The sequence below is a fragment of the Stylophora pistillata genome, chromosome 6, assembly GCF_964205215.1.
Source record: "Stylophora pistillata chromosome 6, jaStyPist1.2, whole genome shotgun sequence".
Classification (NCBI taxonomy): domain Eukaryota; kingdom Metazoa; phylum Cnidaria; class Anthozoa; order Scleractinia; family Pocilloporidae; genus Stylophora; species Stylophora pistillata.
Genome location: NC_142524.1, coordinates 6,649,984 through 6,673,946, shown reverse-complemented (window position 1 = coordinate 6,673,946; position 23,963 = coordinate 6,649,984). Strand labels below are relative to the sequence as shown.

General features: G+C 37.3%; 2 protein-coding genes, 1 long non-coding RNA gene and 2 pseudogenes across 6 annotated transcripts; 4 read left to right on the top strand and 1 right to left on the bottom strand.

The window, feature by feature from the left end:
• Nucleotides 1-3,142: 3,142 nt before the first annotated feature.
• On the bottom strand, nucleotides 3,143-7,802 carry LOC111340946 (uncharacterized). Its single transcript, XR_015988703.1, has 3 exons — nucleotides 7,661-7,802; nucleotides 3,832-4,018; nucleotides 3,143-3,487 (listed from the first exon to the last, which is right to left on the bottom strand). It is a non-coding gene; the product is annotated as an uncharacterized LOC111340946 (long non-coding RNA).
• Nucleotides 3,866-7,612, top strand: LOC148727968 (uncharacterized; annotated as a pseudogene). Its single transcript, XR_015988702.1, has 5 exons — nucleotides 3,866-4,068; nucleotides 4,194-4,382; nucleotides 4,492-4,843; nucleotides 4,993-5,962; nucleotides 6,196-7,612. The product of XR_015988702.1 is annotated as an uncharacterized LOC148727968 (transcript).
• Nucleotides 7,803-8,051: 249 nt separating the features above from the next.
• Nucleotides 8,052-10,870, top strand: LOC148727967 (uncharacterized). The gene is made up of 2 exons (XM_088725214.1): nucleotides 8,052-8,126; nucleotides 8,641-10,870. Exon 2 carries the CDS (start codon nucleotides 8,667-8,669, stop codon nucleotides 9,876-9,878), a length of 1,212 nt encoding a protein of 403 aa, XP_088581340.1. The 5' UTR covers nucleotides 8,052-8,126; nucleotides 8,641-8,666; the 3' UTR covers nucleotides 9,879-10,870.
• A 143-nt stretch (nucleotides 10,871-11,013) lies between these two features.
• Nucleotides 11,014-17,244, top strand: LOC148727966 (uncharacterized; annotated as a pseudogene). The gene is made up of 2 exons (XR_015988701.1): nucleotides 11,014-11,970; nucleotides 13,489-17,244. The product of XR_015988701.1 is annotated as an uncharacterized LOC148727966 (transcript).
• A 248-nt stretch (nucleotides 17,245-17,492) lies between these two features.
• LOC148727965 (uncharacterized) lies at nucleotides 17,493-23,831 on the top strand. 2 transcript variants are annotated; one of them, XM_088725205.1, is made up of 3 exons: nucleotides 17,495-17,858; nucleotides 19,302-19,430; nucleotides 19,958-23,831. In XM_088725205.1, exon 3 carries the CDS (start codon nucleotides 19,986-19,988, stop codon nucleotides 21,867-21,869), a length of 1,884 nt encoding a protein of 627 aa, XP_088581331.1. In that variant the 5' UTR covers nucleotides 17,495-17,858; nucleotides 19,302-19,430; nucleotides 19,958-19,985; the 3' UTR covers nucleotides 21,870-23,831. The 2 variants fall into 2 exon arrangements, with proteins under 2 accessions (XP_088581332.1, XP_088581331.1); XM_088725206.1 differs by lacking the exon at nucleotides 19,302-19,430 and having other exon boundaries at nucleotides 17,493-17,858.
• Nucleotides 23,832-23,963: the final 132 nt, after the last annotated feature.

Sequence of the window (23,963 nt, the reverse complement as noted above, 5' to 3'; positions counted from 1 at the left end):
TCCCGAATGATATCGCACTTGTGTCCCCTTGAACTTCGGTCGTATAATAAATCTCTTATTAACCAAGCTTGCTCGGGACCGTACTGTACTGGAAGAATATCGGCCCTTGGTCTTTCTTAGCTCGGTCCGTACTGTCAAGACCTCGGGCCGATATTCTCCCAGTGCGGCCCTCGCGCTTGGTTAATAAGATTTATGCAACGCAAACAAAACACCGTCGTCACTAAAAATACTCAATGATCGGCCCCTAAAGCAATGAAATCTTTTAGGTAATGAAGTTAACGTCTAAAATGTCCCTACGTTTTTCCCCTAAATATCACCACTTCTTTTTGATTTATATGTAAAACAATATACTTTAACCTCTTACTTTAGCTGAGCTATCATAAATGCTCTTCTGCAACTCTTCATCATCACTGGACGTTTCTGGTTCGCTTTCCACGTTCTACATCCTGAGCATTTCGGAAAACAGAAATCTGATTTTGTACTGATAAACAATGTTATTCTCTTGTACTACCTTCCAACTTCTTCTCTGTATTTCTCCAATACGAAGGGCTCATTAGATCCTGGTATATTGACCATCTCGTTACAGTCGTGGTAAAGAAGAACATACTGTAATCCATCATGCAGGCTTTTATCGTGACTTGTATGTTTAGTGACTGCTTTCTCCTTTATTTGACTTGCACTTGCATCTGTGCTAGTAGTAATTGGCAATGTCTTCCCTCTACACTTTTTAAGTTCACCATTACAGTATTTCATTACTCCTATATTGACAATAAGATCCTTCTTCTTACTAGCACTAGTCACTTTGGGTTTCTCTCCTTTGGGCTCAAACTTTCCTCTTCTTTCTTCTTTCCTTTTTCTAAATTCGGAAAATCCGATGGTTGAAGCCTTAGTAGGAGATGTCGATTTAGAACCGCAATTCGAACAAAATTTTGCCAATTGTGGCAAAGACTTTCCACATTCGCTGCAAAACATGGTTTCGGAAAGGCGAACAAGCTAAGGATGGAACGAGTGTTGGCGGGAAACTAAGAAAGAACTATTACCCAGTCTTCCTTGGCGTTGCGTTTCAATTTTTTTGTTTGCGTTGCATATTTTAATTGCTGCGGTATTTTTCGTTTGCGTTGCATTTTTTATTTTGTGCGGTACTTTTTTTTCTTTGCGTTTTGATTGTTTTTTATTTCCTGCTGTATATTTTTTATTTGCGTTGAGCCTTCTGGGCCACCGTACAGTGTGACGTCATTTCTGCCGCGTCGCTTTGGGTACTTCTCCTTTAAGACAAATAACTGCACGGAAATCTCTTCGCAGCTCAACAAGTGTTTGTTCATTGTTAAAAAGGATTAACGATCACCAAATTTTCCACCTTTTCCATACCTTCAATGAAATCTGAATAAGAGCAGCCAACAATCGTTTTTTGCAGTCGCGAGAACACTTTGTGCCGTCATACAAGACGTAATTTGCTCCGTTCCCGCGCTAACCTGGTAAATCTGCCATATTCATGGGTGTATTAACAGGGCTGAATAACGTCTGCGCATGTGGAGACCTCTTGGCTCTCGCTGGTGCCAATGGCCTGGGCACCATAACAAACTTCGGAAAAACGGCAGCGTTTTTAAAGTTTCGTATAGCGCCCGGTTTTTGGTGAAAAGGTAGCGCAAAACTGCAAACGGTAGAAAGAAATCTTTACGCTAGTTCCCTCATTCATTGTGAGGCGTGAGTAGTCCAGTGGTCAGTGCGCTGGACTCTGGGTTAAACGGCCGTTGAGTCCTTAAGCAAGACACTTCACTCACATTGTTTCGTCTTCTCGGATAGGACGTAAAGCCGGAGGTCCCGTCTCTTAAAGGGTAAGGGGTAAGAGACGTTAATTTCTCACTCACACGAGATTACTGTGTGCTGGATGTCCTCCCCTGGGGTGGGTTGGGTGGGAAAACAGCAGGTCCACATCAGCTTATACAGTTGCCAATGAATTCAACCTGCTTGAACAAATAAACATGATGATGATGATGATTGACCAGCACATACACTTTTGTACACTGAGGTTTAAAGGTTGTACACTTAGTGAAAACAGCGCGTTAACACGATAGATTTATTGAAGACTTAGAAGATGACATCTTACGCGGTGTTTTGGATGTTATCGACGTCCATCCTATTGTTCTTTAGTTCCCAAGCAAAGCCCAATGAGCGGACTTGGTGGTTTATCAAGCGAACACGAGCTGGAGAAACATGCCAAGGTCGATTGAGGCGGTTTGACGAGGCCATTGCTCGGTTTGTGGACGGAAATTTAAATTGCTGGGCTTGCACTCGGCATTGGATTAGAGCAACTCGGGAAGCCAATGAATATTGCTCGTGTCCACTCTTGGAGCACTCCAAAGAGCTGTCGAAGAGAAAAGTCCCGAGGCGGTTCTACCGTCTATTTGATCGGGTTGGAGCTAATGTCTCCACTTATCGGCCCAGGGGCCCGTTTCTCGAAAGTCCCGGTAACTTAACGGGCACGAAGCCATGTTTTAAAAGCAAAATTTAAAGGATAGGAAAGCAGGTTCTAGCACCCAAACCAGTCCTTTTTGTCTCTTTAGCCGATAGTTTTATTGTATCATTTTCAAAACTTTCGAAATCCCCATCTTGAATGAAGACAGAACAGCTTTACGGGCCCGTTAAGTTACCGGGACTTTCGAGAAACAGGCCCCCAGGGGCCCGTTTCTCGAAAGTCCCGGTAACTTAACGGACCCGTAAGACGGTTCTGTTTTCATTCAGGATGGGAATTTCAAAAGTTTTGAAAACAACAAAATGAAACCATCAACTAAAGAAACAAAATGGAGTGGTTTGGGGGCCAGAACCTGCTTTTATATCCTTTGAATTTTTATATTAAAACATGGCCTCGGGTCCGCTAAGTTACCGGGACTTTCGAGAAACGGGTCACAGAACCCGATAGTGCAACAAGTGTTCTGCAATTGCTGATAGTGTTTTCTGCAATGAACCAAATTATGTTCCACCAGTACAAGTAAGTGCAGCTCTTAGTTTTGCCTAATATTGTTTAAGCAACCTTGAGATAATTATAGATATAACTGCAAAAGCACTCAATAATTGATGCCCCTAAAAATGAAGTACCAGTCCCACACAATTCACACACACATAAAATAGGCTGGAGCCATATTTTGTTTGTTTGTTTGTTTGTTTATTTGCCAATTTGGCCCACCAAAAACCCAGACTGCATAATTGCTACTTTGTTATCACAAAAAATTGTTCCAGAACTATACCAAAATATTTTATCATGTATCTGCTCCTTACTTTTCAGAGAAACACTCAAGCATCTACATCTTCTCCAACCAGTACTCAATCATCTGATGGCAAACAGGTGCATGAACATAAAATAATAATTTATTATAAGAATCAATTTCTAATTATAAAAGTTGTCATAATAAATGACATGGTGATGTTTTGGTATGAATTTTCTTAGGAGAGTGCTTCACAAAGCATGGCCAGTCAACTTGACAAAACACTGCAAAATAAGGAAATGACATCTTCAGGTAAACAACTTCCCACAAACTTACTATTTCTGTAGCATAACATATGTAATTTTTTTGCGTAATGGATTTACTAATTAAAAGTAATAAACTCTAAGGAGGCACAGCAACAAGAGGACACATGCAGGTATGATAGTCAGGTAAATCTAAAATAAAATGATTCTCTGATTAAACACTCCCTCCACATCATCCTCCACTTCATTAATATTTAAAAAAATAGTTATGAATCATTAGAAATGATTCTTACATTCAAATAAGTGTTAACTCACATACAGTAGTGGAAAAGCTTTTAATAAACATTATATTTTGTAGACCTTACCTTTGACCAGTTGGTCGCTCAGTGCCAGACTGCTATGTTCAAATACTATGAAAGCAGACCAGAAGTACCACTCTATGACCCAGCTGTGATGAGGGACTTTTGTGAGAAGAATGCTCCTGGGCTTTTCGATCTTCTACTGAGGTCAATAACATAAGATGACAACAGAGTATTGCCTGATAGGGTGTTCCTACAAAGGCAAAGAACAGTTTCACTGTTACACATTCTATCATACTTCAGGTTTGTGGTTTTATTGGGCTCATTCCCGGACAAGTGCAGAGTTAATACAATACATTGAGTAAGAATTTCTAAAGCCACATGACATATCGTGTAGAGGTATAAATTAAATATTATAAAAATTACAGGTCACAGAAGACATGCCAGCTGCAAAAGGACAGTGGTTTGTACTCATTGCTTGGTGGATTGTCATTTACAGGGATTGTCTCCTGGACCAGTGCTAGGCTTCTCAGTTAATCCCAGAACTGTCCAGAACATGAAGACAGATATGGCCAAGACCCACAGTGAACATGTTACTAAACAACTACAACAAGTTAATGCTGTATGTAAATACACAAGACACAACATTGATACACACAGTTACACATACTTAGGGTTCAAGAATAAGGACCATGCAACAAAATATAATTAAACACATTTTCATTTTTCATCTTGGCTGCTTCATGATAAACCTCCTGGATGATTATCACAATATCCACAGCAAACATGTTCCAACTGACCTACAAAAAACCAAGATTGCACACATGGCCTCTGCTATGCTAGACATACATCCGCACATCCCAGCATTTAAGAGAACCAATGTCAGCCCACATCGACAAGTCAAAGTAAACATCAGGGGAGAAGACAAGATGTGCCTTGGAGGAGCAGACAGTTCTGCTGTATTATTACACATCAACAGAGGTCTCAAAGAAATGAAAAATCACTTCATCGATCAACTTCCAGCACAAAGGAAAAATCTACATCCAGGGAATTTCCATAATTTGGTGCAAAATTTTAGGTAATACGTTTCTTCATTATTCTATGCCTGCCATTAAAATAGCATTGACTGGAAAATCTAGAGCACAAAATATGTAAGGAATACATGCAAATCTGTGAATTAATACATGCAATATTATTATTTAAATGACTATTTTACATGTTTCCTAGGGCTTACCATCAGCCATGTGATGAAGATATTGAAAGCTTACAATCCTGTCAGCTTTTAGAGGAGTGTGAGCAAGACTTGAAAAGTCTCAAGAATTACAAAGAGTCTATAGAACACGTGTTTTCTAAGTATCCCAATGTGAACAAGTATCTTGAGAGAAATCTTCTTCCCTTCCCTGCAGACTGGCCTGGTTGGTATTATCCTAAAAAACTAATAGCTAACAACTCCACTGGAAAGTACACCTCACTAATACCAGAACAAGGCCAATTCCACGTTGCCTTAAATGCTGTGGAGGATACTGTAATCATCTTTAAGCATTTCTTTGACAAACTGTTCTCATATTTATTTGGTGGTTTGCTACCCAAAAAGCCACGTCCATACCAATCATCATTATGTGTTACAGCAGCTTTACTTGGCTGGCTTATGGTACGTGAACAAGTGCCAAAGAAGTTTAATTTATGCAAGAGTTACGAGTTTGTTTCCACTCTTTACCTACTGGAGGATGTTGTTCCACTGGTTTACTACCAATACCAAATTTTCAGAACAGGAAATTTAAAGCTATATATGTCTGTGATGGCACAGATGGCCATTCTTTTTAACACTTGGCGCAGACGGCATTACGACAAATCAACACTTTCTTTTCTTAGTGACTCTGATTACCAAAAGAACTTTCTTCCTGACTACTGGAAATGCAAACAGCACTGTCTTAACCTATTTGTTGAAAAAAAGATCAAGATATGGCATTCCATGCTACGTGCCAACACTCAAAGTCATGACAACTCTTCTAACATTGAGAGGGTAGTGAAGACCATAGCATCAACTGGATTTCTGACCACCTTTTGTGGAGCATTTGTGCCAGATTACATGAGGGGAAAATCAAATTTTAACTTCTGGCAGATTGTGGGCAAATCAGCAGAATTTATCCTAAAATTGTTTTCAGAAATAGCGAAAAACACCAAGAAAGCCCATTTGGTGAGTATCACTAATTTTAAATGCAAAGGGTCTTTTGGGAATGAAAGATTAAAAAAGTCTCACAAGAATGTGACAAAATGGTAAAAATGCACCTTGTAACTTCATATCAAATTGTTCAAAGCAAGTCTAGAATTTGATAAAAGAGATCCAATAGCAAGTGAACCCTTGTAATAATCAAAACATGGTTTCAAAAATAATGTTCTAAAAGAGGAATTTATTCTTGTGTATTCCAGATTCCAAGTGATTGATACAGTAATAGTAAAGCTAAAAGTTGGCCAAAGTTCAATTTTCCATCATATGGTATCAAAGCTGAAACGAAGTGTTTTCCGCTGTCTTACAACCTAAGTAAAACCCTGGGAAAAGAGCCAAATCCACAAGTTTGCTGTAACTTACCTGACTGCAACAACAATCATTATGGTGGTAACTTTGTTTGCCTTGCCTGTTACCACACATTCCATGTGTCCTGTTTATCAAGTGATGGCTGCTGTAGTATATGCAAAGAACCTTTGGAACAATTGATAAAGAATAAAGTCTCTCAGTTTAATGAAGGACTGTTGAAAAATGGAGGTACAGAATCAGATGGTGAATCAAGTGACCCCGGAACTGAAGATGACACAGCAACTGTGGTGAACAGCGAAACAGGAAATGCAAACGCAGAGCAGTACTACACCTCTGGACTCTGGGAACAGAAAGTCAATAGCAGCCTCTCAGCTATTGGAGAGATTGATCAACCACAACACCCTAATGCTCAAGCCTCATATGCACACACCGAGTCTCAGTCCTCAGTGATTCAAACTAGCTCCATTGTCCAGCAACTATCTATAAATCCTACCAAGTCCAACAGAATTACAAGCTGGCATTTCCCACCTGAATATTCACAATCAACTTTAATTGGCCGACTAGGCAGTAATGCATGCACATTTATTGCCCTCACGTACAGTAAATTATACTTTAGCTCGCCTGAACCTCTGGACAGCAGCAGGCCCCTAAGCAACACGTGGATTTACAGATTTCTTGCAGCTATCATGCTTGGCAACCAATTTTATGACAAGGCTGCAGGAAACAGTGGTGGGCAGCTGTATGGTGTATGGGAAGCAGCAACTAAAATGGAGCAGACAAAAGCTCTTGAAAGCATTGAAGTCTCTACAGAGTTGCCAGCCAGTATCATCAGAGAGCAGACTCCAGCAGCAAGCCTGCCGTACTACTGAACAATTCCAAAACGGCATGTATCTTCATTATCAATGGCAAAACAGTGGCATTCATCCGAACACAGAATGGAATAACAGTGTTTGACAGCCATTACCATGGGACAAGTGGAGCATTCGTGGCGATGGCCCCAAGCGATGCAGCGTTTGAATTGCTTTTAAGGTTTAAGACAATTATCAACATACCTCATAATTTAGGAACAGTGACATGTGTCTCATTCAAATAATGGAATTTATCGATCGAGTGAGATAAACAAACTTAGTCAAAAAAAAGTACTGTACAGGGGTATAGGTACACGTAGCCAACAATACGTTCCTTGAGAAAGCATTTTTTTTAGCTTTAAGTTTTGCGAGTGAGCTTACGAATGCATGCAGGTGCTGGCCATTCATGTTTCTCGACAACACAGAGCGTTCGTATTCACATAAATCTTAACTTACGACTAGCGCAAGAAAGGTGCCGTTTTGATTACAAAACAAAGATCGTAATACTCACTTCCGGCGACACTTTTCCAAACTCTCATGTTGCCATCAATGTCTCCCAAACATCATTTCTTTCTCAAACGAAGCAGACGAGTGTAAATCGAAACGAAGAACACGTCGTGACGGTTGAATCCAAAGGCGTCTCCAAAGCTCAGAATATTTACCGCGTTAACGACAAGTTTTCTCGTATTTCTCGGCATTTCTTTGGGGGAAAACTTTGGATTGTTCAAATTTTCATTTTCCAAAGTATAAAAAGGAGATATTTGTGTTTAGGTGCAAAAATAATGGAAGATTTTCTGTTCCTTTCTTGTCGTTATTCAACTGAACAGGAAAGAACCACGCATCACGTTCGCGCCGAAACTTTGATCTTGCTGTAATGACATCTCGCACATGCGCAGACGTTATTCAGCCCTGTCGGGTGTAGTTCAATTTTGTTATCTTTTGACTTTTGGTTTATTTGATTCCTGTGGAACTATAAGGTATGTAATCTTATTCACCCTACCCTAGCTCCGTACTAGTTGTCCTGGCTTAAGCAATTGAACCAAATTGAATGGATAATTAATTCATCGAACACAATTGCACTTTATTTCGTTAAATCATGGTTGGAATAAATTAAAAGCTGCAAATTGTTTTCGAACATAAGAGTTTGTTACATAAGTGGATCAAAGGTTGAATTTGCAAGTTTTGCATGTTTAGAAAACCAGAATGAATTATTTTAAGCCAAATTGGAACTTTCCTCTTCGGTTTTGTTCACTATATTTTCCGCGATTGGGTGGAAAATATTGCCCAAACACATTTCTATCTATCGTAAAAATAACATGCCAATTTTGAAAAGAGAATTCAATGGGAAAAAATAAGGAAAATAAAAGAAATATATTTTGATCCCCAAACTTAATACAGTCCAAGGTTTGAATAAAAAAATGATGTCAACTAGTAGCAATAGAAATGTCTTTATCTATGTTACCTGACTATGTTCAATTTCTTGTCTTGAAGTTTGAGAAAAGGCAAGTAGAGTGAAAATGAGGCAGAGCAAAAGGAGGAATGGACACAGATGTGCCAATACTGAAAACCGCTTTCACTCAAAAAGAAATGAGACAACACATTTTGGAACTCCCAGAGATGAAAGGCCTTACAAATGTACACAATGTGAGAAGAGCTGCAAAAATCACAAAGGGTTAAAGCAACACCACAGGGTTCATAGCGATGAGAAATCTTATCAATGTACACAGGTTGAGAAGAGCTTGAAGCATCAACGTGCATTACATCAACACACCAGGGTTCACAGCGGTGACAAACCCTTTAAGTGTGTGCACTGTCACAAAACATTTAATCATCCAGGAAATATGCGAAGACATCTCCAAGTTCACAGTGGTCAGAAACCTTACAAATGTACTCATTGTGACAAAACATTTAATCAAGCAGGAAATTTACAAAAACACCTCAGAGTTCACAGTTGTGAGAAACTGTACAAATGTACTCATTGTGACAAAACATTTAATCCAGCAGGAAATTTGCAAACACACCTCAGAGTTCACAGTGGTGTGAAACCTTACAAATGTACTCATTGTGATAAAACATTTAATCAAGCAGGAAATTTGCAAAAACACCTCAGAGTTCACAGTGGTGAGAAACCATACAAATGTACTCATTGTGACAAAACATTTACTGAATCAGGAACTTTGCAAAGACACCTCAGAGTTCACAGTGGTGAGAAACCTTACAAATGTACTCATTGTTACAAAACATTTAATCAAGCAGGAAATTTGCAAAGACACCTCAGAGTTCACAGTGGTGTGAAACCTTACAAATGTACTCATTGTGATAAAACATTTAATCATGCAGGAAATTTGCAAAGACACCTCAGAGTTCACAGTGGTGAGAAACCTTACAAATGTACTCATTGTGACAAAACATTTACTGAATCAGGGAATTTGCAAAGACACCTCAGGGTTCACAGTGGTGAGAAACCTTACAAATGTACTCATTGTGACAAATGCTTTACTGCAAAGTCAAACCTGACAGTGCATAACAGATCCTACCATGGGAATTGGCCTCACAAGTGCAGCTATTGCAGCAAAGGGTTTGAGGATCGGAGGAGCTTAAAGAAACACAAGTGTAGACAACTATCTTTAGATAGAGAGAAATTCACTTGTTGGATGTGTGGTGAATTTTGTCACAATTGTTGCGGCATACTTCACCACATGTATGAACACGGTATGAAAAAAGAGTAGACTGATGTTTAGTCTATTATTTTGGGGGACACGGGTTAATTAAGCATGACTTGTGGTCTCTTCTGGTAAGTCCAACACTTAGATAAAGTGTTTGGAAAGAATGTGGTGGTTTCCTTTTGCACAGAGACATAGAGAATTTAGAACTGATATAAATGATTTTATATGGCCACACTGACACACGACATTTCTATATGAGTGTTAAAAATTATTTCACAAGAGAGCAAATATAAGGTGGCTTAAGTACCAGTTTCCTTGCATAAGGAGCAGGCCACATGTGAGGGAAACACAGAAAGGAAGCACGAGATTCAAAAGACAAAAATTCCAAACAAATATGGTGGCACAAGGCTTTTTTCAGTCTATGCAACTTCTCTGTTATTTTGTAAGGTGTTTGCCTACCAGAGTGAATTTGATGTTTTCAACAGCCAGTTCTCTATAGGAGACAGAAACCAAGAGAAAGAAGACAATTCTCAGTGACATAAATGTTGCTCTGCATCTGAATGGAAAATCCAATTGATACAAAATCTTATTCATTTAAGCCTCAGTAGGTGGTCAGTAGGTAGCATGGAAAATATTATCACACAAACAATATGGTTGAAATGTTCAAATTGACGTGAGAAAACTTAAGTTAATCCTTATCACTTTTGGAATAACGAACCCACGACTAATGGGGTTGATTTACTTAAATGCATGACCATTTCCTTGTTACAGTTACATTTTTATAATCATTGTCTTGTTGCAGTTGCAATTTTAATCCTTGTTGCTTTTGGAACAATCAACCCAGGACTAATGGGTTTGATTTTCTTGAATAACTATTGTCTTTTTACAGATAGAATAATTGTCAGGGGTAGTTACTTTGTTTTGTTATTGATTAATTTTTGTATGTTAGCGAAGAATACCTTCTGTAGGGAGGCAATTGAAAATGTTTGGGGTTTGGTTTGGATGCATGAAAACAAATAAATAATTTAGTTGAATAAAGTTATTACATGGTTTGACTATTTTGCAGTTTGTTAGCAATAGCAAAGTAGACAATCATATAATCATGATTTGTAAGTTAATTTATTAGAATAACAAAGGAGGCTCTGTAACTGTGGTTTAAGTTTTAGTGAGACATTATTGTGACCTCGTGCATTGTGGGCTCATGCGCTGTCGCTAATAGGAGAGTGGATGCGAGTTTTCTGCGATAGAGTTATCTGCGATAAAGTTATCTGCAATCATTTGTGACTTCTTGTTAATGAGGCCTACAGAGGACAATCGGTAAGTGTATTTTTCTCTCACCTTGTTTTCGTTTTATTATTTGAACGATTATTGTTAGGGTTTATGCGCTCGACCTTTGTGTTGTTATGTAATAATAATTGTTTTAGTGTAGCTCCATGTAATGTCGCTTAGACTAGGTTTTCTTGTTTGTGTTTTAGTTTGATGTGTTTGATATCAGGTTAAATCATATTGGAATCAGTTAGATGGGTCTGGTGTCAGATTTAGTACCTCGATGTCCTCTATGCGATAAACGCCTACAATTACAGGCTCGTTATGACCATTATGAGTTATAGCAGTAAAGGAGTTTGAGTTGAAAAAATCATTAAGAGGAGGCGGCGTGGCCGAGTGGTTAGGGTGCTGGACTTGTAATCCGGTGTTCCGGGTTCAATTCCTCCACCCTGCCACTCACTGGATTTGTTCTCGGTTGCCCCTAGTTCAACTCCTTGGCTGCACTCTGTAAATAGCCCACTGGTCTGCCTTCTGTCAGTGGGGATTTTTAAGCTCTTAGTTAGTCTACATTGTGCCTGAAAAGCACCTAAGGGGGAGTTTCAATTAATGTATATTATTATTATTATTATTATTATTATTATTATTATTATAAGGGATGGGAAATAGTGAAGGGGAAATTACAGATACTTCAGGTATTGCTAAAAGATGATGTACTTGACTGAAGGGTTGGACAGGTGAAAGTACCCCTGAGAAGCCATCATCAGAGTCAGGTGAAGAGCTGTCACAAGGGGAATTGTGCTAAGCCTGGTTCATGTAACCTGTTTGGTCAGTTTCTATGTGATGTTATTGGCTATAGGACTCAACTGCCTTAAGTTGGTCATGATTGCAGGTTAGTTACATTAGGTGGTTCTGTATGGTTCATTCGTGGACTAAATGTGAACAGTCATTTGTATGAATTATGTCATTAGTTGTCAAGTAGAGCTGAGTCCTGAATCTAATAACTCTATAGTGTCCTGATTGATTGGGTTTGTGAGAGTTATTGTCATTCGGATGCTTCAGTGTCACTTAGGGTACTTCTGAAATGAAATGAACCAATTGTTTGGAAATCTTGCCCAGTTTCGAGAATTCTTTGTTCATTGCTAGCAAGAACAAAGGATCACAAAATCCTGTACTTTCCTAACAGTTATAATGATTACTGAATCATTAATTAAAAATATTTCAAGCCAAATCAGAACTTGTATCTTCGGTTGTACAACCAACACTACATAATGACATCTACAGGAATGTGTTCATCTTCAAAGAATAACTGAATGGAAGATGTTCGATAAGAATCATTTCTATTTAAATTTTTTTTTAGTGTTTAGGTTATTGATGAAGTAATCTGTGTTGATGTTGTAGTTCCTGGAATAATATTTCATATGATCCCCACTCAGCCTCTTTTGGGTCTTGATTGACCCCATCTTGAGGTTAATATCTATAGAGGGTCCCCTATACTTTTTATGTGAAGAGTGCCTGAGCGATTATTTTTTCTCGTGATTTGTGAGTAAAGATGATAATATCTTGTCATGTTGACGTGAACAAATTTTTCTATTTACATGTGACCTATCAATAAAAAGCTAAGTTAAATGTGATTCGTGGACCATTTTGTTTTGTGCGATTAATTTCTAGCTATTTTATTGTTTTGAAAATGTATGCATTAATGTCGAATGGCTCTGGTAGGTTTTGATCAGGGTTTTGACTGTACGTGGACTTCATATAAATTGATAAAAGTTATAAAACAGACCACGAGTGGTTCTTGAACAAATATGATATGATTTCCTCTCTGGTAAAGACTACTCACTAGAAAGAGTAAAGTATTTAATCAACGCAATTGTCTTGAATTTTGCTTTAATAGGAAAGACTTTTGGGTAGTATTTGATGCATGAGAAAGCTAAATATTTTTACGTTAATGAGTTTTACAAAGGAGTATAGCAGACCATCTCTATAGATAGTTTAGGTTGGTTGTAGCAAAAAAGAAGAAACCTGAAAACAAAGACTAAGAAACGAAAGCCCCTTTATTTTCTTTGTATAACAAGATCTTGTTATGGTTTCATGGCAAAAATATCCAAATCCAATTTTAATCTTTCAACTTGTGACAAAACATGCAATAAAATTAAAAAACGTTTTTTTAATTATATTGCAATGGAAAACTCGCAAACAAACACCCCTTATTTTTAAAATAACACGCCAACTTTGAAAACAGAGTTCAGTGAGAAAAAATGAGGGAAATAAAGGAAATACATTTGAATCCCCATATTTAATAATACAGTCCAAGGTTTAAATGACAATGATGTCATGCTTGATTAAATCAGCAATTAAAGTGTCTCTATCTATATTACCTGGCTATGTTCAATTTCTTGTCTTGAAGTTTTTGAGGAAAGGCAAGTAGAGTGAAAATGAGGCATACCAAAGAATGAGTGGACTCAAATGTGCCAATATTGACAACTGCTTTCACTCTAAAAGAACTCAGACAACACATTTTGGAACTCCCAGAGATGAAAGGCCCTACAAATGTACACAATGTGAGAGGAGCTTCAAAAATCAAAGAGGGCTAAACCAACACCAGAGGGTTCATAGCTATGAGAAACCTTATCAATGTACACAGTGTGAAAAGAGCTTCAAGAATAAACGTGGGTTAGATAGACACTTCAGGGTTCATAGCGATGAGAAACCTTATCAATGTACACGGTGTGAGAAGAGCTTCAAGCATCAACAGGGGTTACATCAACACCTCAGCATTCATAGTGACGAGAAACCTTATCAATATACACAGTGTGAGAAGAGCTTCAAGAATAAACCTGGGTTAGATAGACACTTCAGGGTTCATAGCGATGAGAAACCTTATCATTGTACACAGTGTGAGTAGAGCTTCAAGAATAAACCTGGGTTAGATAGACACTTCAGGGTTCATAGCGATGAGAAACCTTATCATTGTACACAGTGTGAGAAGAACTTCAAGCATCAATTTGTGTTACAGCTACACACCATGGTTCATAGTGGTGAGAAACCCTACAAATGTACAGTGTGACAAAACATTTAATCAATCAGGAAATTTGCAAAGAAACCTCAGAGTTCACAGTGGTGACAAATCTTACAAATGTACTCAATGTGACAAAACATTTAATCAAGCAGGAAATTTGCAAACACGCCTCAGAGTTCACAGTGGTGCGAAACCTTACAAATGTACTCATTGTGATAAAACATTTAATCAAGCAGGACATTAAATTTTTGCGAAGACACCTCAGAGTTCACAGTGGTGAGAAACCTTACAAATGTACTCACTGTGACAAAACATTTAATCAAGCAGGACATTTGTGAAGACTCCTCAGAGTTCACAAATCACACCATGGGAACTGGACTCACGAGTGCATCTATTGCTGCAAAGGGTTTGAGGATCAGAGTAGCTTAAAGAGACATAAGTTTGGACAACTATCCTTAGATAGAGAGAAATTCACCTGTTGGATGTGTGGTGAATTTTTGTCACAATTGTTGTGGCATACTTCACCGCATGTATGAACACGGTATGAAAAAAGAGTAAACTGATATTTAGTTAATTATTTTGGGGCACAAGGGTTAATTAAGCTTGTGGTCTCTTCTGGTGAAGTCCAACACTTGGCTAATGTCTGTGGAAGAATGCAGTGATTTACTTTTGTACAGAGACATGGAGAACTTAGAACTGATATAGATGATTTTGCATGGCCACAGTGAGAGACGAACTTTCTTTGTAAGTGTTGAAAATTATTTTGCAAGAGAGCAAATTTAAGGTGGCTAGTACCAGTTTTCTTGCGTGAGGAGGAGGTCACTTTCCTGCATCAGGCACTAGAGAAACGTACAAAAGAAATGTGAGATTGAAAAGACAAAAATTCAAAATAAGTATGGTGGTGCAAGGCTTTTGTAAGTGTCTGCAACTTCTCTCTTATTTTGTAAGGTGTTTGCCTACCAGAGTGAATTTGATGTATTCAATGGCCACTTCTATGCAAGAGACAGAAACGAAGATAAAGAAGACAATTCGGGGCAACATAAAGGTTTCTCAGCATCTAAATGGAAAATATAATTGGTACGAGATCTCATTCATTCAAGCCTTAGTAGGTGCTTATCCTAGCACTCGCAATAATCAGCAGTAGTCATAATAGATCATGAGCAACTGTTGATATTATAGAATCCGGATTTTTCAAATACATAAGAATGTGCATGGGAATTTCTACACTCACAAAGGCTTTTGCGTGAAAACAATTACGGGTGACCCCTTCTTTTTATTGTTCCAATATAATATTAATGTTGAAGGGAATGGTAAAAAAAACTAGAAATTTGTATGGAAGGACATGTGCACTGTGTGAAAATTGTATTTTTCTAAATTTTCTGAAATTCTGCTGTGTAGAACTATTTTTATATCTTTGTGCACTTTCCTTTTCAAATGCCAAAAGCAATCTCTTGGAAAAATCACAGGGTCATCCTGCCAGTAATTTTCAAGTATTAGAGCCATAAGCTAAAAAATGCATCTGAATAATCCTTGGAAAGTGTTTTCATGGAAACTGCTAGAGATGAAATGACACCTATATTTAGAAACCCACATGATTATATAATTCAACCCCGTAAAAGTGTTCATATGGCCTTGGTCAGTCATTTTAATGTATTCTTTCAAAGTCACAAACCATAAAAAAGATGGTACTGTTTTTCAACATAAGAGAAATTTTGTATCTCCAAGCAGCAATGTTATTTTCTACCTATTTATTGTGTAAATACCAACTAAGAAAACAAACCATTACAGTTTCACTATGAAAGGTCTGACTTTTTTTTAGGTAACCATAGTAACTGTTATTACGTGTGTGTTTAACATGTTATTTTTACTTACTATGATGTTTTAAACATTTTAATTTATATAGCATGAAAAATAAAAGCACAAAAACAATATGGTTGAAATATTCAAATTGAGGTGAGAAAGATTGAGTCAAGTTTTATCTTTAATCCTTATTGCTTTTGCAATAACCAACCCAGGACTAATGGGTTCAATTTACTTAAATATTTATTGTCTTGTTACAGGGACAATTTTAATCCTTATTGCTTTTGGAACAACCAGCCCAAGGACTAATGCATTCAATTTACTTAAATAATCATTGTCTTGTTACCTTTATGATCTTATAATGTTGTCTTGTTACAGTTAGAAAAATTGTTAGGGGTAGTTACTTTGTTTTGTTATTGATTAATTTGCGAGGAATTGCCCTCTGTAGGGAGGGACTTAAAAATTTTTAGGGTTTTGTTTGGATGCATGAAGATGAATTAATTACTTAATTAAATAAAATGATCAAATGGTTTTACTATTAAATGCAGTTTGTTAGCAATACCAAAGTACACAATCATATAATCATGATTTGTAAGTTAAATTATGAGAATAACAAAAGAGGCTCCATCATTATGGTTTGGAGGGATACATGGGTTTGACTTGAAAAAAAAATTTGAAGATGGGAAATAGTGAAGGGGAAATTACAGATACTTCAGGTATTGCTAAAAGATGATGTACTTGTCTGAAGGGTTGGACAGGTGAAAGTACCCCTGAGAAGCCATCATCAAAGTCAGGTGAAGAGCTGTCACAAGGGGAATTGTGCTAAGCCTGGTTCATGTAATCTGATTGGTCAGTTTCTCTGTGATGTTATTGGCTATAATAATCAACTGTCATAAGTTGGTCATGATTGGTTAGTTATGTTGGGTGGTTCCTGTATTTATTATTATATTTTTTTATTGATTTATTCCTGCTATTCACACATTGAAAGCATAGTTAATCGAGGGGAAGAATAGAGAAGAACAGTCAAAGCCGGGTGCTTAAATGGTATGGTTCGTTAGGGGAATAAATGTTGTGAAAAGTCGTTTGTATAAATTATGTCATTATTTGTCAAATGAAGCTGAGTCCAATAAGCCTGTAGTGTCCTGATTGATTGGGGTTTGTGAGTGTTATTGTCACTGGATACTGCCAATTGTCGCCTGGAGTACCACAGGGGCCCATACAATCTGTGTGTAGCCGACTGTTGTTTTATAGTGAATGTACTAGATTTACCGTTTGCCCCACTTATAGTGATATATTGCTGACTATGTACATAAATCATTGATAAATAAACGTTGAATTACTTTTCTTGTGGTATATAGTTGTCCTTTTGCCTCAAGAATTTTTTGAGCGATTTTGAATAACTCAGACTTGTTCAAAATCTCTCAAAAAATTTTTTTGAGGCAAAAGGACAACCATATACCACAGGTAAAGTAATTCAACGTTTATTTATCAATAATTTATGTACATAGTCAGCAATATATCACTATAAGTGAGGCAAACGGTAACTCTGGTACATTCACTATATAAAACAACAGTCGGCAATACAAACACATTGTATGGGCTGCCGGTGGGGGTACTTCTTAAATAAAACGAACCAATTGTTTGGAAATCTTGTCCCATTTCGACAATTCTTTGTTCATTGCTGGCAAGGACATAGGATCGCAAACTCCTATACTTTCCCAACAGTTATAATGATCTCTGAATAATTAAAATATGGGACAACACGAAAGTAACCCAACGCGTGTTTATTCCCCTGGCGTGTTTGTTTTAAAGATGCAGACACTTTGTGCCACCATACATAACCGGGTTTTAGCCGTTCACGCGGTAATCTTCTGATCCGTTATATTTCATGGCCAGGGTGTATTTCAATTCTGTTCGTTGTAAACTTGTCTTTTATTTATTTCTCGTGGAACTATAAGGTAGGTACTCTCACTCACTCCACCTAAGCGTAATGCTACTAGTCCTGGCGAGGCCAGTCGAACCAATTGGAATGGATAATTAATCAAGCACAGTTGGATTCAATATTCATTGACTGAATTGTATTTCGTTCGCTCACAGTTCGATCGATGAAAAACTGCAAATTGTTTTCGAGCGTGAGAGTTTGTTACAGAGTAGATCAAAGCTTGAATTTGCCAAGTTTTACACGTTTAGAGGACTAGAATAAATTATTTTAAGCTAAATAAATTATTTTAAACGTAAAGCTGAAAGACTGCAGGAAAGGGCCTTGAGAGCAGTTTTCAACGATAAATCACTCTATTATGACGGTCTGCTGAAGCTGGCTGAAATTCCATCACTGGTGAACAGAAGGCTCCAGCACATAGCAATCCGTATGTTCAAGGCAAAAAAGAACTTACTTCCTTGTCAAATACAGGAAGTATTTATGTCAGAAGTAAACTGCGATAGAAGATATTCTCTAAGAAATGCAGATTTTAGAATCCCACGCTTTAATACAGTAAAATATGGTAAACACTCTATAAGATACTATGGCCCTCTCCTCTGGTCGAAACTTACAAAAGAGTTACGCAGTGAAGACAGCCTGCACGGATTTAAGAGCAAAATCAGGAGAACGGACATGACTGTCATGATTGATGATGGATGCAAAAAAATGTGTGCTCTGTAATAGTTGATTTTTAACTCTAGAACATTGATAAATAATTTTAACTGTTAATAGGTTAGGTAAATAATCCTGTAAATAGGTTCCCGATTTCTTATTTTTAAAACTTTTACCCTGTGTCCCCAATTAGTGCTATGCGCTAGGTTTTCATGACACAAATAAAGTTCACTACTACTACTACTACTACTAAATTAGACCTTGCATATTCGGTTGTACGACCAGTTCAACACTCCATGAATGAAGGCCTTGAATGACATCTAGAGGATGTCATTCAATTTTTTTTTTTCAGTGTTTAATTTACTAATGAAGTAATCTGTGTTGATGTTGTAGTTCTTGGACTAATATTTCACAAGATAGCCTGACTCAGCCTCTTTGCGTCTTGATTAAATTAATAGGTGATGGATCACTCTCATCTTGAGGTTAACATCTATTCAGGGTTCCCCATACTTTTTACGTGAAGCGTGACTGAGTGATTATTTTTTCTCATGAATAGCGTCTATTGTGTTATGCCTCATTCTTCAAAGCCTCCCGACATATGTAAATGATGTGGACGGGTATTCTGAAGTTACTCCAAGATGATAATATCTTTTCATGTTCACATGAACAAATTTTTCTATTTAAACGTGTCGACCCATGAATAAAGAGCTGAGTTAAATGTGATTCGTGGACCATTTTGTTTTGTGTGATGAATTTCTAGCTATTTTACTGTTTTGAAAATGTATGCATTGTTGTCAAATTGCTCTGGTAGGTTTTGATCAGGGTTTCGACTGTACATGGACTTCACATGGATTGATAAAAGTTATAAAACAGACCACAAGTGGTTCTTGAAGAAATAAGACATGATGTCCTCTCTGCTCAAGACTACTTACTAGAAAAAGTAAAGTAATTAATCAATGTGATTGTCTTGGATTCTGCATGAATATGAAAGACTTTTGGATAGTATTCGTGATGCATGAGAAAGCTAAATATTTTTATGTTACTGAGGTTTACAAAGGAGTGTAGGAGACCCTCTCTATAGACAGTCTAGGACGGTTGTAGCAAAAACAAAGAAACCTGAAAACCAAGACTAACAAGCGAAAGCCCCTTGTTATGGCTTCATGCCGAAAATATCCAAATCCAATTTTAATCTTTTGACTTGTGACAAAACAAGCAATATAATTAAAAAAAAAAGCTTAAAGGAAGACCCTAAAACAAAGACCCCAAGTATTTTCAAAAAAAGATGCCAACTTTCAAAAGAGAGTTCAGTGCGTAAAAAAGGAGGGAAATAAAGGAAATACATTTGAATCCCCATGCTTAATAATATACTCCAAGGTTTTTAATGACAATGAGGTCAGGCTTGATTAATCAGCAATTAAAATGTATTTATCTACATTACCTGACTATGTTCAATTTCTTCTCATGCAGTTTGCGAGGAAAGGCCAGTAGAGTGAAAATGAGGCATACCAAAAGACAGAGTGGACTCAGACGTGCCAATACTGACAATTGCTTCCACTCAGAAAGAAATCAGACAACACATTTTGGAACTCCCAGTGATGAAAGGCCCTACAAATGTACACAATGTGAGAAGAGCTTCAAAAATATACATGGGTTATATAGACATGGCAGGGTTCATAGTGATGAGAAACCTTATCACTGTACGCAGTGTGAAAAGAGGTTCAAGCATCAACACGGGTTACATCGACACTTCAAGGTTCATAGTGACAAGAAACCTCATCAATCTACACCATGTGAGAAGAGCTTCAAACATCAACGTCTGTTACATAGACATGTCAGAGTTCATAGTGGCGAGAAACCCTACAAATGTACTCATTGTGACAAAACATTCAATCAGTCAGGAAATTTGCAAAGACACCTCAGAGTTCACAGTGGTGAGAAACCTTATAAATGTACTAATTGTAACAAAACATTTAATCAAGCAGGAAATTTGAAAACACATCTCGTAATTCACAGTGATGAGAAACCTTACAAATGTACCCATTGTGACAAAACATTTAATCGTCCAGCAAATTTGAAAAGACACCTCAGAGTTCACAGCGGTGAAAAACCATACAAATGTACTCATTGTGACAAAACATTTAATCGTCCAGAAAATTTGCAGACACACCTCCGAGTTCACAGTGGTGAGAAACCTTACAAATGTACTCACTGTGACAAAACGTTTAATCATCCAGCAAATTGGCAAAGACACCTCAGAGTTCACAGTGGTGAGAAACCTTACAAATGTACTCATTGTGACAAAACATTTAATCATTCACCAAATTTGCAAAGACACCTCAGAGTTCACAGTGGTGAGAAACCATACAAATGTACTCATTGTGACAAAACATTTAGTCAAGCAGGAAATTTGCAAAAACATCTCCTAGTTCACAGTGGTGAGAAACCTTACAAATGTACCCATTGTGACAAAACATTTAATCATCCAGCAAATATGAAAAGACACTTAAGAGTTCACAGTGGTGAGAAACCTTACAAACGTACTCATTGTGACAAAAGATTAAATCGAGCTGGAACATTGCAAAGACACCTCAGAGTTCACAGTGATGAGAAACCTTACAAATGTACTCATTGTGACAAAAGATTTAATCGAGCTGGAACGTTGCAAAGACACCTCAGAGTTCACAGTGGTGAGAAACCTTACAAATGTACTCATTGTGACAAAAGATTTAGTCAAGCAGGAAATTTGCAAGCACACCTCAGAGTTCACAGAGGTGAGAAACCATACAAATGTACTCATTGTGACAAAACATTTAGTCGAGCAGGAAATTTGCAAACACACCTCAGAGTTCACAGTGGTGAGAAACCTTACAAATGTACTCATTGTGACAAGACATTTAATCAATCAGGAATTTTGCAAAGACACCTCAGAGTTCACAGTTGTGAGAAACCATACAAATGTACTCACTGTGACAGAACATTTAATCAATCAGGAAATTTGCAAAGACACCTCAGAGTTCACAGTGGTGAGAAACCTTACAAATGTACTCATTGTCACAAAACATTTAATGGAGCAGGAAATTTGAAAATACACCTCAGAGTTCACAGTGGTGAGAAACCTTACAAGTGTTCTCATTGCAACAAATGCTGTACTGCAAAGGCAAACCTGATAGTGCATAACAGATCATACCATGGGAATTGGCCTCACAAGTGCAGCTATTGCAGCAAAGGGTTTCAGGATCAGAGGAGCTTAAAGAGACACAAGTGTAGACAACTATCTTTAGATAGAGAGAAATTCACTTGTTGGATGTGTGGTGAATTTTGTCACAATTGTTGTGGTATACTTTACCACATGTATGAACATGGTATGAAAAAAGAGTAAACCGATGTTTAGTCTATTGTTTTGGGGCACAAGGGTTAATTACGCTTGTGGTCTCTTTTGGTTAAGTCCAACACTTGGATAATGTCTGTGTAAGACTGCAGTGGTTTACTTTTGGATAGAGAACTTGTAACTGATATAGATGATTTACATGGCCGCAGTGAGACACGAAATTTCTCTGTGGGCGTTGAAAATTGTTTTCCAAGAGAGCAAATTTAAGGTGGCTAGCACCAGTTTTCTTGCATGAGGAACAGGTCACATTCCTGCATCACACACTAGAGAAATGCACAAAAGAAGCGTGCGATTAAAAAGAAAAAAATTCAAAATAGATATGGTGGTGCAAGGCTTTTTTAGGGCTATGTAACTTCTCTCTTATTTTGTAAGGTGTTTGCCTACCAGAGTGAATTTGATGTATTCAATGGGCACTTCTATGCAGGAGACAGAAACCAAGATAAAGAAGACGAGTCTGGTCAACATAAAGGTTGCGCAGCATCTAAACAGAAAATCTAATTGATACGAATCTCATTCATTCAAGCATCAGTAGGTGCTCACGCAAGCACGCGTAATAATCAGCTGTAGTCATAAGAGATCATGAGGAACTGTTGCTCTTACAGAATCCAGAATTTTAGATACAGAAGAATGTGCATGGGAATTTCTAAACTCACAAAGGCTTTTGCATGAAAACAATTATGGGAAACCCCTTCTTTTTATTGTTTCAATATAATATTAATGTTGAAAGGAATGGTCAGAAAGGGACTAGAGAATTCTATGGAAGGACATGAGCACTGTGTGAAAATTGGATTTTTCTAAATTTTCTAATATTCTGCACTGTAGAATGATTTTTATATCTTTGTGCATTTTCCTTTTCAAGTGCCAAAAGCAATCTCTTGTAAAAATTACAGGGTCACCCTGCCAGTAATTTTCAAATATTAGAGCCATAAGCTAAAAAATGCATCTGAATAAACCTTTGAAAGTGTTGCCATGGAAACTGCTAGTGATGAAATGACACCCATATTTGGATAACCACATGATTATATAATTCCACCCCGTAAAAGTGTTCAAATGGCATTGGTCATTGGTCAATCTGTAATGTACTCTTTCAACTATCAAAAAGATAGTACTATTTTTCAACACAAGAAGAGAAATTTCGTATCTCTAAGCAGCAATGTTATTTTCTACCTATTTATCATAATATATAGATTTAGCCAAGCCTAAAAGTGGAGCTCTTAAGTTCATATTATTAATGATAACATAATAGATGTGCATTTGCCAAGACTCGCCTGAGACACCCCTCCCTTTGTTTTGATAGTCTCCCCTACCCTACCCATGGAATCTGAAGGCACGTACGTACATACGCACGCTCAGTCAGTCACGTGATAACCAAACGAAAAGAGATTGACCATATTCCGTGGGTATGGGGCTCTGCCCCACGCATGTGTGGGAGCCCCGCAATAAATACCAATTAAAAAAAGAAACCATATCAGTTTCACTATGAAAGGTCAGAGTTTTTAGATAACCATAGTAACTGTGTAATTACGTGTGACTATTACATGTGTAGTTAACATGTTATTTTTACTTACTATGAAGTTTGAAACATTTTAATTCATATAGCATGAAAAATAATATCACACAAACAATATTGTTGAAATATTAAAATTGAGGTGAGAAAAATGTAGTCAAGTTTAATCTTTAATTCTTATTGCTTTTGGAACAACCAACCCAGGACTAATGCATTTAATTTACTTAAATAATCATTGTCTTGTTACATTTATGATTTTATAATCTTGTCTTGTTACAGTTACAAAAGTTGTTAGGGGTAGTTACTTTGTTTTGTTATTGGTTAATTTGTGTATGTAAGTCAGGAATTACCCTCTGAAGGGAGGCATTTGAAAATGTTTAGGGTTTAGTTTGGTTGCATGAAGATGAATTAATTATTTAATTGAATAAAATGATTAAATGGTTTGACTATTTTGCAGTTTGTTAGCAGTAGCAAAGTACACAATCATATAATCATGATTTGTAAGTTAAATTATGAGGCTCCATCATTATGGTTTGGAGGGATACAGGGGTTTGACTTGAAGAAAAAATCTGAAGATG